A 13,425-nucleotide genomic window follows, 5' to 3' on the forward strand; every position below is an offset into this window, starting at 1 on the left:
GGCAGTATGCAGATTACATACAGAAGGAGAATGCAGGTTCTTCAATGTGTTCTGTATTTTATGAATAAAAAGTAAAATCCTGGTGCAGTGTGGAGTGATTATTTTTGATGCACTACGAAAAGCAGATCTCACTCTCTGGTTTAAAGGTTCTGGGAAAATAAAGTTTAAAATGTTTACTATAATACCATCAGATCAAAAAAATGTAAATCCAAGACATCAGGGTAAAGCAGCCATATTCCATGCACACACTTATAGAAGCAAGGATTAAGTTTAGGAAACTTAAAAAAAAGTAAATCCTTTGAATCATTTTTTTTTTGACTGAAGTATCTTAGCTTCTTATGAAATAAAAAAAATTGAAATTTCATGTGCAATTCAAGCGTTCATTCTTTTGATTTACAATCCTTTTCTCATGTACCACTAAGAAAGTAAAATGCCATTTTGTGTGCCATGCCACCAAAAGTTTAAAAATTTAGGTTGAAATTTAAAAATCTAATTTTGTCTAAATGTTATGTGACTATACAAACATTCTAATTATGTCAGAAATGTGGGGTTGATTGAGAAAAAATGTACTTATTGTCATGCACGGAGAGACAGGACTACTAGCGGTGTATGGAGGTGGTGCGAGCCCTGAGAAGGGCCAAGGTGCAGAGTCTAAACCGTAACCAGGTTTTCTCCAGAGCCTCAGATGGTGAGGCTGTTGTGCTGCTGGTTACGGCCAGGTTGCGGTCCTTGGGCACACCAAGGTGGGCAAGCACGGTACCAAATAACCAGGCAGGAGGATAATCAAGGAAAGCCAGGGTCGAGACAGGCAGCAGGCATGGGAGGTCAGGTCACATGCCAGGGGTCAATAGCCAGCGATCCAGGAGACAGACACCAATGACACAAAGGCCACTTTGGGAACAGGGAACACTGTAAGAGGCCCAGGAGAAGCAGGAATAACCACAGGCAGACAGGATAACATGAACAGCACAGGGAAGTTGGCTGGGAACCAACAGACTAGACAACAAGGGGTTAAAACAGGAGCTGGACACAGAAAAAACACTGGATTGGGCAGCAGGTGTACAGGAACTAGTTCACAGAAAAAGGGAGCTAGGCATTAGTAACATGGTGCACTAACACAGAATGGAGTCTGCGAGCATAGCCAGGGCTGGTAAAGGGGCTACTTCTTGATTGGCCAGCAGCATGGGCGGAGTCGATAAAGCCTGGAAACAGAGGCACGCCCAGCACTGCCCACATACGCAGGAGAGGGATGTCTGTGTTTTATTGAGGAACAGGTAAGTGTGACACTTAGCAAAGCAAATGTTCACTTAGCTTAGTGTAAAAAGAAACATTCAGGGTAAATGTAAAAAAGTGCTCAAGAAAAATTAAATATTATATTCTTGCACATAATTGGATGAATGGAATGCAGCCCCATCATTGTTACCTACATGAACATGCTTGCTTGTAAATCAATCCCATTGACAAATGAAGTACGAGATATCTACTTACTGGAGTCAAATATAGATGACAATAGATCTCATTGGAAAAATAAAGAGGGTGCACATGGTATTGTTTTGCTGTATAATGTAGCATTATTTAATAAATGAATATTCTCTACTTCTTAAATCAACCCCGGTGTTTTTGGAAAAAGTTCCTCGAACCAGTAAAAAGTATTGTTTAAAAGAAGAATTGTTCTGTCACCCAGGGCACAAGAAGAACCTATATCATTCAATGCGAAAGTACCTACACCATGAAAATCAGTATTTTACATTAAGTGTCTGTTTTCTACAATTATGCCCTATACAATATCATTCTGAAAGTACATTTTAAACTCTTAGAAAAGATCACGTTGACTTTGTAATGTTTTTTAGAAAGCTAACTCGAGAAGTACAGTATGACAGAGAATTTCTCATTGGGCACTGCACATTATTTCAGCACTTTTATTTATTGACTTTTTTTATTTATACAGAGATGACAAGTTATGCAGCGCTTGACAAAGTACAAAGGACCATTCACATCAGACCCTGCCCCAGAGGAGCTAACAATCTAAGGTCTCTACCAAAATCATGCATATACCTAAGTACATACTAAGGCTAATTTGGGCAGAAGGCAAATACCCTACTAATAAGTTTTGCAGGGAAAAAAAATTAACAGACCATACAAATTCAAAATCAAATTACTGGGAGCACAATCAGCTCTTAGATGTTTAGCATCATCATGGATGCTCTAGGTGCCCACAGATATTCAAGACCATTTGCCAAATGTTGTAATTTGCAGTTAGATAAGAGAACAATTGCATATATATGTAAACCCCTTTCTGACTCTGGCTAATGTACCCCTACTAAGGCTATGTACAGACTTTAGATTTCTGTCCTGTGAAACAATCATTTCTGGTTGTTTGCATTGCCAGGAGAATGACTGAGCACTGTTCACACAACATTGATCTGTTGGAGAGGAGAGGAAAAGCCAGCGGCATCCCGATGTGCTCTTCTCTATTCTCTAGGAAAATTCAGTGGCTGTCCTCGCTTACTCGTTCATTGATCCACCAGGACAGAACAGTGAACGGCATGGGGGACAGCTGTACACACACTAGATTTTCACCCAAAGTGACCATGTTCATTCATCCCAGGGGACAATTGTCTAGCATGTGTAGATAGCCTAGGATGCCATGTCTAATCACTATTGTTCATAAAACAGGTCATCATCATCCGCCCAGCTTCCTCCCGATGACACAAATGTGTGAACTCTTTGATAGATGAGTTATGTGTACATGTATGGCCTAATGCTTATGGGCAGCATTTAGAACATAAAAATGATGCTTTATAATGCAGGTAAAGCAGTGGGTTTAATTTTTACATCTTTTTTACAATTGTTAAATTGCCTTTTAATTAATGTTAAACATTTAACAACAATCTATTTAAACTGACGTGAAATCAAGGCATTTTGGAAACATGCCACCGTACACTAGGCTATAAAAGAATCACTCCATGAAATACACAAACATGTCTTTCATGCACTCTCCATGGGTTAAACTCATCTAGAATAGATAAAAAGGAGGCCTGGTTTAATCAGAAATCACAGCACACAGCAAGCACTTGGAAAAACAGCATTGAAATTGTAGAAAAATGTGACTGGAGCTGACATTGGCAGCTTTTTTGTTTTCTTTTATAAATCTTTTGTTATCAATTATATTTCTGTCATATGACACGACTACTCATGTCAATGGATTCAAGTAATCACATCTGACTGGTGCAATCTGATTAAATTACCATGAATTGCACGTGTCAGCCAATGCACAGCAACAAATCTAAACATCATATAGGTTGCAGGTTTTATTAAATGCAAAAAAATATTCTTACATACATGGCATGGCATTCGTGTAACCATACTTCCTTCTACATATGCTTTAAACTAACTTAACTTTCCTTTGTCTCATGTTTCATGAATATGATTTGCTTGAATTGGTTTGCTCTATGCTTTGTGTGTTTTTGTGTGTATATGCGTCTGCAGTGTGTGAAAGTTATTACACTGTGTGTATATGTGGTGTGAGTTTTCAGTGTGTGCTTGTGTAGACAGTGTATGTATGTGTATGAAATGTTCATGTTTATACAGTGTGTGTAAATATATATATACACATATGTGTGTGTGCGTATACAGTGTGCATATATTTATATACAGTATGAACATGTTGGGAAACTCAGGGATCAAAGATTGCCCCACATACACAGATCACAAACAGATTGTTCAAAACAGTCCATGTATTTATGTAAAAAACTTAGTGCAACAAAAATAAAAATTGACAATAAAATAACAAGGACTTAATCTCAGCAAGACACAGACAAGTTCAAAACTCATCCTCACACTTTCAGGGTCACCCAACCCCAAGATAAAAACTAGCCAAACAGGCAGAAGTCCAGCACTTCACAAGGCTGCCGAGGCAGACATTAGACCTGATTTATTAAAGCGCTTCAAGACTGCAGAAGATCTATCATGAGTGTACCTGGGGATCCAACAAACCTGGAATGGATTTCTTCAGATTCATTTGCTAAAAGAAAATATTTTTTATCCTAAAGGAGGTCTATTCCAGGCTTGCTGGATCACCCAGGCTCTCCCATGATACCCTATCTTCTCCAGTCTTAGAGAGCTTTAATAAATCAGGTAGAAAGAGCGGCCAAACACCTGCACTAGCACATATTCCATTAGCCAGCTCTACTAGCCTAGAACACACTAGTTTTCCCAGCCCATTCCCCTGGAATATCTAACTCTTTAATGTCCCTTTAGTGTCCTATGAAGGGTGAACACCTGAACCTGTCAGCCCTCCCAAGCCCATCTCTGAAGACCTGTACAGTATATTTGTGTCTGCATTGTGTGCATATGTATATTTTGTGTGTATATATGTGTATACAGCGTGTGCACATTGGGGTACTGTAGGTTTTCAAAATAAGAGGGCAGTGGTAAAATGAATCATAGAGGTTGCTGTGTGCTGGACTGTATATACATCTGACCCCTACACTCAGTACCTTACATACACATGACTCCTGCACTTAGTGTGTTATATATACCTGACCCCTGTGCTCGGTAAATTATATACACCTGACTCCTGTACTATGTATATTGCATACACCTAACTTCTGCACTATATACAATAAAAAGACCTGACCACCATCCAATCAGCCAGCTTTACAATTCTAGTGATATCATTCCAATGATTTTTAACATTAGCTCTGTGTTTTTTAGCTCTTCCTTTTACATTCTCCATAATATCCAGTATATTAAAAATCCAGCAGAGAGATTAAGAGCCTTTTAATGGCCACAAAAGCTGTACCAACCCACAATTTAAAGTGCATTTTCAGGGACTTATAGTACAACTTAGGCCTAGGTGTGATCAAGATATAATATAAAGATATTTTAAATGCTAAAATTAGGTACATTTTTTCTGATAACTCTTGAACATAATAAATATTATATGATACTGTCTTTCTATTGCAGATAGGTTACAATGTCTTTGTAGGCTTGATTTTCAACAAGTGTGAAACATCTGTGCATGACAGGCATATCGGCTACATATAAGGTACCTGAAATAGCTTTCCTGGTCTAGAAATATGAATTCAAAAGAATATATATATATATATATATATATATATATAAAATATTTATATTCTGGATTTCCTGCTGGTGTAATTGGGAAAAAGTCTGTCTCTGAATAATCTTGGTGGAACTCGCAGAGCAATGACCTTGGGGTTCAAATGTTAGCTCTGTCAGTACTGTTTTAGAAGCAACTGCATTAGATCAACGTGCTTGAGTGTTTATTAAAGTCATCATGAAAGCTAATCCATGAAATAGAGATTTAATACCATGCCAAGAACTCAAATTGCTGCTGGAGTCATTGCAATTGACCACATTGAACTGTTAAGCCTGTAGATCCTAATTTTATAAATGGAATAAAACATGAACACATAGGATTAGTGTGAAGTGCCACACATTTCCCTGAGTTCTAGCAATAAGCACTTCAGTGCTCTATGTTCAAACATACCACACCAAGCAACTTTTGTAAGCTACAACAACATTTCACTGATTTAAATTAATATTTCTATGACAATATAGAAGTTGCTCCTATTACCCAGTTTCTCTGGAGCCAAATGTGGCTGCCACTTCACTTCCCTTTACACTTTTCCATTTTGTTGCAAAATGTTAATACAGGCCTGTTAAAGTGCAACATTTTGTGCATTAACTTGCATTGTATTAAGGCAGCCTATACATTTTTAAAAAACTGCCAGCACCTCACAATGGAGGAAAATTGTTCCTGCAAGGATTTTCGTAATACAGTGAGTCAAAACACACAGCATGCATGCAGTTGCTTGTAACTGTACTTCTAAATGAATAGCACCACAACACCCCACATTAAGTGCCATGCATTTACAGGTTCTAAACCCCACTGTGCAATACTGCAATGCATAGGTGTGAATCCAGCCTTCATGTTGTTCACTTCAGGCTTTCTAGTTTAAGCTTGTTAATAGTCACATACCAATACATCAAGTGTAAGTGACCCCTTTAGGATTTAAGGCCCTGTTTTGCAAAAGGCATTGCATTTAAAAAGATGCTGTATTGCAGCATAGGGACTCCAAAGTCACAATAATAAAGCCAACTAAAACACAAATGAGGAAGGACAGATATTTACCATGATATACTGTTTTTTTTTGTATTCTTATGCATGGCTAGTTTTGTTAATCCCATTCAGGATCATTCAAACGCCTGTACCTAACTCTAAAACCCAACTTAACTTTCAATTTAAATAAACAAGTTCCAGTCCAGGTGCATCAGGACAAAAGGTGTACAGGATTTTGAATTTTATGTACACATCAATTACAGCTTGGACAGAAAAGTCTTTCTCCTTCCAGCATGCTGACTTTTACTTTCTATGTGGAAACAGTGGCCTTTCTGCAGCGGTCTGGAACAATATCTGCAGTCAGAGCTAGAGTTCTACAATCAGGAACGGTAATAACCCCAGCTGATTGGAGAGCATGGGGGCATTGGACCTCTGAAGAATAACACCTGATTCTTCATAGAGAGCAAACATCCCTTCCCACACAGCAGACTGACTGTGGGTGTTTTATAAAAAAATGTTATACATATTTTGTTAAGATGCATCTGAAATTTAATACGTTGATTGATCCTGAAAATTCAGTTAAGCTTTATTGGTCACAAAAAGAAAACCATAGACTACAGTCAGCGTATAAGTAAACATCAACAACTATTGCAAGTTCTAAAAAAGAGTACATACACATAGGGAAATGTTAATATCCCTTCTACTTTAACAGATAATTATAATTTGTGTTTTACTGGACCTTTAAATATATCATTGAGTTGCCAAAATGAAATGTATACTAATGAATTCTCCTGTGATATTTTATATAACATTTCTGATGCAGAACACACTGCACTCATAACACTCACTTGTATATAATATGTATATAATTGTTTAGTAACATAAAGTTTAGACTTTTTCTTCATTAAAAATACACAATTTGGATTGTATATGTATTGCATATGCGTTTTACTTAGGATTGTTCACTTAAAGTTTGGTTTCACATTAATGCATATTACGACCAGACTTATAAACCTCAATGCAAAGTTTAACTTGCTTCTGTAGACTACCAAACCCCAGTACCATTTCACCATCTGAAAAAAAATGTGCCTGCATTGCAAACTATATAATGGACAAGCCCATAGTCTTTAAGAAGAGCCCTTCATTTTTATATCTTACCGGATTTGCCTATCTCTAAGGACTAATTTGTGATGCTTGAACCTCGAGAGGTCACCTATAATGTTCTTAACAAGCACATCATTAAAAATCCATGATTCCAGAGTGATTCTGGCTTTGTGACAATAAGTTTAATTATTTTTTTAAAGTTATTGCCAGACATGGAACAAGTCTGTTAAAATCTGATCCATTGTTAATCCATAACCCGGCAGATTTGAGGCAAATAGGAGAAATCCGGGTTTGTATGCACTGGGACAAATCCAATCCTTTCTCGATCCATGCCCTGCAGAATCAGGGCAATATGGGGAAAATCCAAATTTCACCTTTTTTTTTTATCAGTCTCTACGGCCCAAGCTGTCCAGTTTCTGGTGTGGCAGAAATATTGAATGCATTACTGGCTTTAGTTTTCAGATGGAGTAACTTCCGACTGCATAATCAATGCATGATGTAGAGTAGAAAAAGCGAGGTGTCTCGGTGCATTAGCTCCACCCACTCACATGCTGTAGGACATCTGGGCATTCATTAAAGCGGACCTATCATGAAAAATTGAAAAATCTACCATTAATACTTCAGCATGAGTAAAAGCTGAAATGCAATGTATTAATACTTTTATACATATTTTTCATGAAAACTATCAGCTGTAAAATTTTGCCCCTCATTACATCAAGTGTCATTTAGCTACTACACTAAAGATAAAAAAGGTTGTGTTTAAGGGCTGGTATTCGGTTATTAAATGACCGCATCCCTCTCAACAACCCCAAGGTCTTAAACTTACCTTTCCACACCCCTCTACAATTTCCAGCTGGGAACAACATAACTACCTGACTGCAGAAGTTTCAAAGCAGAATTTATATTTATTTATTCTTATAGGGAGGTCATCTATAATGCCACCCAACACAGGTATGCCTGTCCACAAAATTGCAAGGTAGAAAAAGAACCTATCACCAGTGTTAAGACTTCTGCAGCAACCGTTCTGTGGTTACAAGTAGTCAGAACAATGCAAATATTTCAGGACCAAGGACAGGCACGTATAAGGCTTTGGGGGTTTCTGGGGAAGAGGTGGTCATTTAAAGAACATATACAGTTATTCTTTAGGTTTGCACATGTTTGGCTTTAGATGTCATAGCCTTCATGGTTTCCTTTTAGATCTAAATACTTTAGGGATAAAGGAGAAGAGACACCAGTGAAATACTGCCTTTTACTGCACATGAGCATGTGTACCCCTGCAATTAGATGTGTCTATGGAACAAATTGAGGGTATGATTATCTGTGGAAGCAAGTATAAATTGTTAAATTTGTAATGATGGTGTATGTAATGGGTGCATGCTTAAAAACACTGCATACATGCTTTCACCGGGTTGGAATGGAAAATCATGAAAGCTCTGGGAGCTCAATGTATCTTTTAGTTGGTCATCATTGTCTTTAAACTAATTACCAGCCAACGTGGGGTAGCTTGGCCAAGGAAATTTCAAAGAACCACTCACACCATCACACTTCCTAAGCTGTATGTGGAACATGGAAAATGGTTGATGACCTCACACACTAGCAGAACCACACTTATGATGGATGCAGAATCACACTTATAGTAGGATGCATTAACGGAAACAAACTTTGTATGAACAAATGTTAAATTGTACATAGGTTATGCCTGTATGTTACTTTTTGACTATATAAGTCTGCATCAGATTTATTTGTAAAAAAAAAAAATACTACATGCCACCACAAAAACACTTCTATATGGTCATTAAAGTATAACGTATTGTTAAACAACAACTGGGCTGATGTTCCAAATTAAAACTTGTGAATGAACGGTCAAATCTTTTCAGCAGAGACCTTTTCTGCAATTATACAATCAATACAATGCAGCACAGCATTTACGTCTTGTGATGCCTAAAAAGACTACTCATAAATTACTTGTAATAGGTACCAGTGTCAAACATGACATGTATCATACTTTTATCTACTTTTTCAGGGTAAGCTCCCCATCCAAATTTTCTGTATTGAAAGAACCCAAGAATGTAAATAGAGCCCGGTATATTTGCTTAGTGGTGTCACCAATTTGCATTTACAATTTGGCAGCTCAATATCTACCTACTATGATGCTGTAGCTTTATATAAAAGTACATTAATCTGCTTTTGTGAATGTGTTTATTTATATCCAGTAAAGTAAAACTATACAAATGAAACAAGACTGACTTACGATTTAATGGAAATGTTCTGCTGTTAGCTATAATTTTCTTTGTTGAGACATTTTCTGTATTGAGACATTTTCAGTTCAATAAAGATGTATATTTTATATCAATACTGAAATTAAAAAAGGCTCCAGTTTAATATTAAGCAAATCTGACAAGTGTATGCCTATATTTATTTGATGCAAACACAGTAAAACTGTTTTTCTTGTCAGGTGCAAGCACTGAATATTAGTCCCACAACATAGATTTAATTCGTCATAATAAAACACCAGGATAAGGATTCTTTCATTTCAATCCAATGAGATTTGAAAATTGCAGTCATGTGGCTAAATAAAAATAAAAATTACCTTATCTTTGTTAAATGTATGTGAGTTGAGCTCAATATTTGATAACACGGGTACAAAGAGTGGACAAACCATCCAGTAGGCACTAGCATTAGCAAATTGGTAAAGATTACGTAGGCTGGCATTCATACTTGGCAGATTGTAGAATCATGATGTGTTCACATGATGAAGCTATCAAGCTCACAGCAGATAATTCCCCAATGGTCTCCAGACTAATACAGCTCTAGGTGTAAGTGACATGGTCCTAAGGACACTGGTTAGTGTTGCTGTACTTGTTCAAGCTATCGGAGATCCTGCTGTTTGTGGAGATCAACAAAATACATTTACAGAAATACTTTGTAGAAGTTCCTATGTGGCAGCCATGATGATATTAAAGTTTTCAAGTACAGATAACAGACTGTTGATCCAGGGAACATCCCATTGCCTCATGGAATCAGGAAAGATTTTTTTTTACCCCTGTTGGAGCAAATTGTACCAGGGGATTTTTTGCATTCCTCTGGACCAACTATGTCCATAGGGTTTTAAATCTTGGATATGTTTAGTTCCCTAGTTGTTGAACTTGATGGGCGTATGTCTTTTTTCAACCTGACTTACTATGTAACAAAACTATATTACTCAGTTGTGCCTGGAATAAAAGTCGTGACTGTTCATGGGCCTAGATGCCCACCTAGCTTTGTCTCTCCAAGCACATGCAATCCATACTGTTGAGTGTACATCACCCTAATATACCTATACATAAAAGTTTTAGCCAAGAGCATAGAAATGACTCTCCTTGATATTTATATCTGGTTTGCATGGAATCCTAAATGCAAACTATAATGCTAATCATATATCTTAACCAAGCTATACATGTTCTGTAATCTCCTAATTGCACGACCAATGGAAAAATAATAAATTATAGATGAAAGCAATGTAAATTGGACCATTACTTATCAATGAAATATTTAGAGTACCTAGTTACCACTGCAATTTCTAAAAAAAGCAACTGCATTTCGAGCAAATAACAGAGCACTAAACATGCTGAATAGCTGAAATATCCTGAGCTGTCATGGGTGATGCAAATGTTTACACAAAAATATGAAAAAATGTGTTTATTGTACATGGAAGACGGGTAATTGAATGACCCACCAGCATCACTTGTTCATAATGATAAAGTAACAATTTAAATATTTATAGGCAAAGGTAATTGTGGATTCCTAGAAAGCCAAGGCTGCAGTCTGGCCTCAAAGCTGAAATATTTATTTTGTATTTTACCTATGCACTTGACCTGTAGCTCTCATTAATAAACAATGGATGAATCTCGCTATACACGAAGAATCTGCCTATTCAACTTCCAAACACAGTGTTACAATCTAAGAAAAAGCTCTGACAGTCAGTTTGCTGGAATGTAAATGTACTTCCTACTACAGAATACCTTTTTGTCGGTGCGGGGGGGCAATTTTCTTTCTTTGTTTTTTTTTGATATTTTAAAGACCTTTTATATGCTATCACACAGCATTCATCTTTAGCTGTCTTTATAAATCAATGTCAAAAGATTTTTTTAAAAAAAGCATCATGTTGCATCTATCACTCTTGTATTGTCCTATTTATTTATCTGCCCAAATAGCTACTGGAGTAGTTTTTTTTCTTTAAGTGCTTGTGATATACAAAAGCTATTACTATAGCTATTTTGTTGAACAATTCTAACTTCCGGTAATGTTATCACTTTTTAAGAAAAAAAGTCTTTTAAGAAAAAAAGTCTTTTAAGAACCAATATATAAAATTTCCAAAATGCATAGAATACAATATTTCCATGCTAAGATATATGAATCTGTATAAGTATATATTATTTAAAATATAGCTCCATTAGGTAATGTATAACCAAATAAATGTAAATGATAAAACAAACTTAAACCTGTTTCCTTTACTAAAACCAAGGAATGAAGTGGTTCAACATCTCAAAATCGTTCTTAAAATGAAGCAAGGTAAAATCCATCACTGACTCTGCTTTACCGAACGGCATGTTCATTTTCAACTTTATGTGAATTCTCATTTATTAAGTAAATGAGGTGAAGCTATGTGAAAATTCACTTTGCATTGAATGTCCAGTCATATAAGGATTAAGAAAAAACGTTTTGCTTATAATTGGATGATTGAAGTCCGCAAAAAATTCACATTATTCTCCAAGATAAAAGACAATTCCTTTTCCGGAGTAAAATGATTTTAAGAGAACATGCTGTACTTTAGAAAACAACCCCACTGTTTTCTACTGTAATTACAATCCGCACAAAACCCTGGCAAAGTTGAATTTGGTAATACTGATAAGCTTGGTTATGCTGATATTCCAATAGTGCTATGAGCACATTAGAATTTTGCTGTTGTTCAGGCCTTACTCCTGAACTGATTTGCACACAGTTATCACAAAGTGTATTAGAAACTGCAGCAAGTCAATATGGGTATTTGCAATTTAACTGACACCAATTATCTTTTTAGCTATCTTTAAGGGTGAGATTCTTCCCACTGGTCAGCAATGTAGGAGGCATTAATCCTACTGACAACTATACTAATGTACTTTGAGCTGTGGATTTTGTAATTATAGAAGGGGTTCCCCAAAAAACTGAAAGTTATTCCAAGAGGTTCCCCCATGTTAAAAAGGTTGAGCAAAACTGACTTAGATGAAGCATGTCCATTTCAAGTTTGACTTGCATTGATTTATTTATTAATTATGAATTTATTGATTTGTATGCTTTATGTCTTGATTTTGATGTGGACTTACTGGATTATAAATATATATAGATCTAGTGATATAGTTCATACTAATGTAATATATTTAAATATTATGTTTTTGTGTTACCGAATCGGATTCACTTTGGTTCATAAAATGATTTTCTCTGCTTCAAAGCCAGATCCCTTGGTTCAGTCCTATGTATATTAAAGACACCTAACATCACCATTGATTTATTAAAAAGCAGGCCTGATGCAGCAGGATGGGCGAAGGGCCTCATGACAGGAGGAGTATAGAAGGCTGAACCTGGAGGGTTAAAAGTTCAAGAAGGGAGGCCTGGAGAGGCGGAGGGGAGAGGGGCCGCAAGTCAGTGGGGGGTTAAAAGTTCAAGTGAGGAGGCTGGAAGATTGAAGACGGGAAGGGACCTCAGAGCAATGGTAATAAGAAAAGAGGTTAAAAGTTCAAAAAAAAAAAAAAGAAAAAAGAAAAAATGCGGGAGAAGCTGGATACAGGATTGAAGGGGATGGTGAAGGGGTGGTGAGAGTTAGGGGTTAAAAGAAGGGGTCCTTGGGGTGGGAACAGCACAAAATTTACTGGTGGACTGCATTCCCACCCTCCCTCCCTATTTAAGGAAGGAGGATGCTATTGTCTCAGCAGCAGGCCGGGGCAGGTTTTTGTTGTTCGGGTCCATGAAAGTTAGAGGGGGGGTAATGGAAAAATATAGAGGAGATGGGGACACGGAAAAGTTGGTTTTGGACAGTAAGGTTGGCCTTGCATGACACTTGGTTGTTGTGGAGGCTAAGTTGGAGTATGGGGATCCGCTAACTGTCCCCGAGGCGGGGTATGAGCGCCTGGGGGCCTGGCAGGGGATCGGAGACAGCCGGATTACTAAGGAAGATTGGTGACTTTCATGGACCTACATGAAGAATTGTTCCGGTTTATACT

General features: G+C 37.1%; 1 protein-coding gene across 4 annotated transcripts in view; it reads right to left on the reverse strand.

The window, feature by feature from the left end:
* The window catches only part of PCDH9 (protocadherin 9), a 1,263,257-nt gene that overhangs the window by 1,202,207 nt on the left and 47,625 nt on the right, over nucleotides 1-13,425 (reverse strand). Inside the window, exon 3 of one of the 4 annotated variants that reach the window (XM_072410493.1) lies at nucleotides 1,906-7,773. The exons of the other annotated variants lie outside the window; for them this stretch is intronic. Coding sequence (XP_072266594.1) covers nucleotides 7,720-7,773 — 54 coding nt within the window. The 3' untranslated portion in view covers nucleotides 1,906-7,719. Of the gene's footprint in view, nucleotides 1-1,905; nucleotides 7,774-13,425 lie in introns of those variants that run through there. 4 annotated transcript variants of the gene reach the window in all.

The sequence above is a fragment of the Pyxicephalus adspersus genome, chromosome 1 (assembly GCF_032062135.1).
Source record: "Pyxicephalus adspersus chromosome 1, UCB_Pads_2.0, whole genome shotgun sequence".
Taxonomy (NCBI): Eukaryota; Metazoa; Chordata; class Amphibia; order Anura; family Pyxicephalidae; genus Pyxicephalus; species Pyxicephalus adspersus.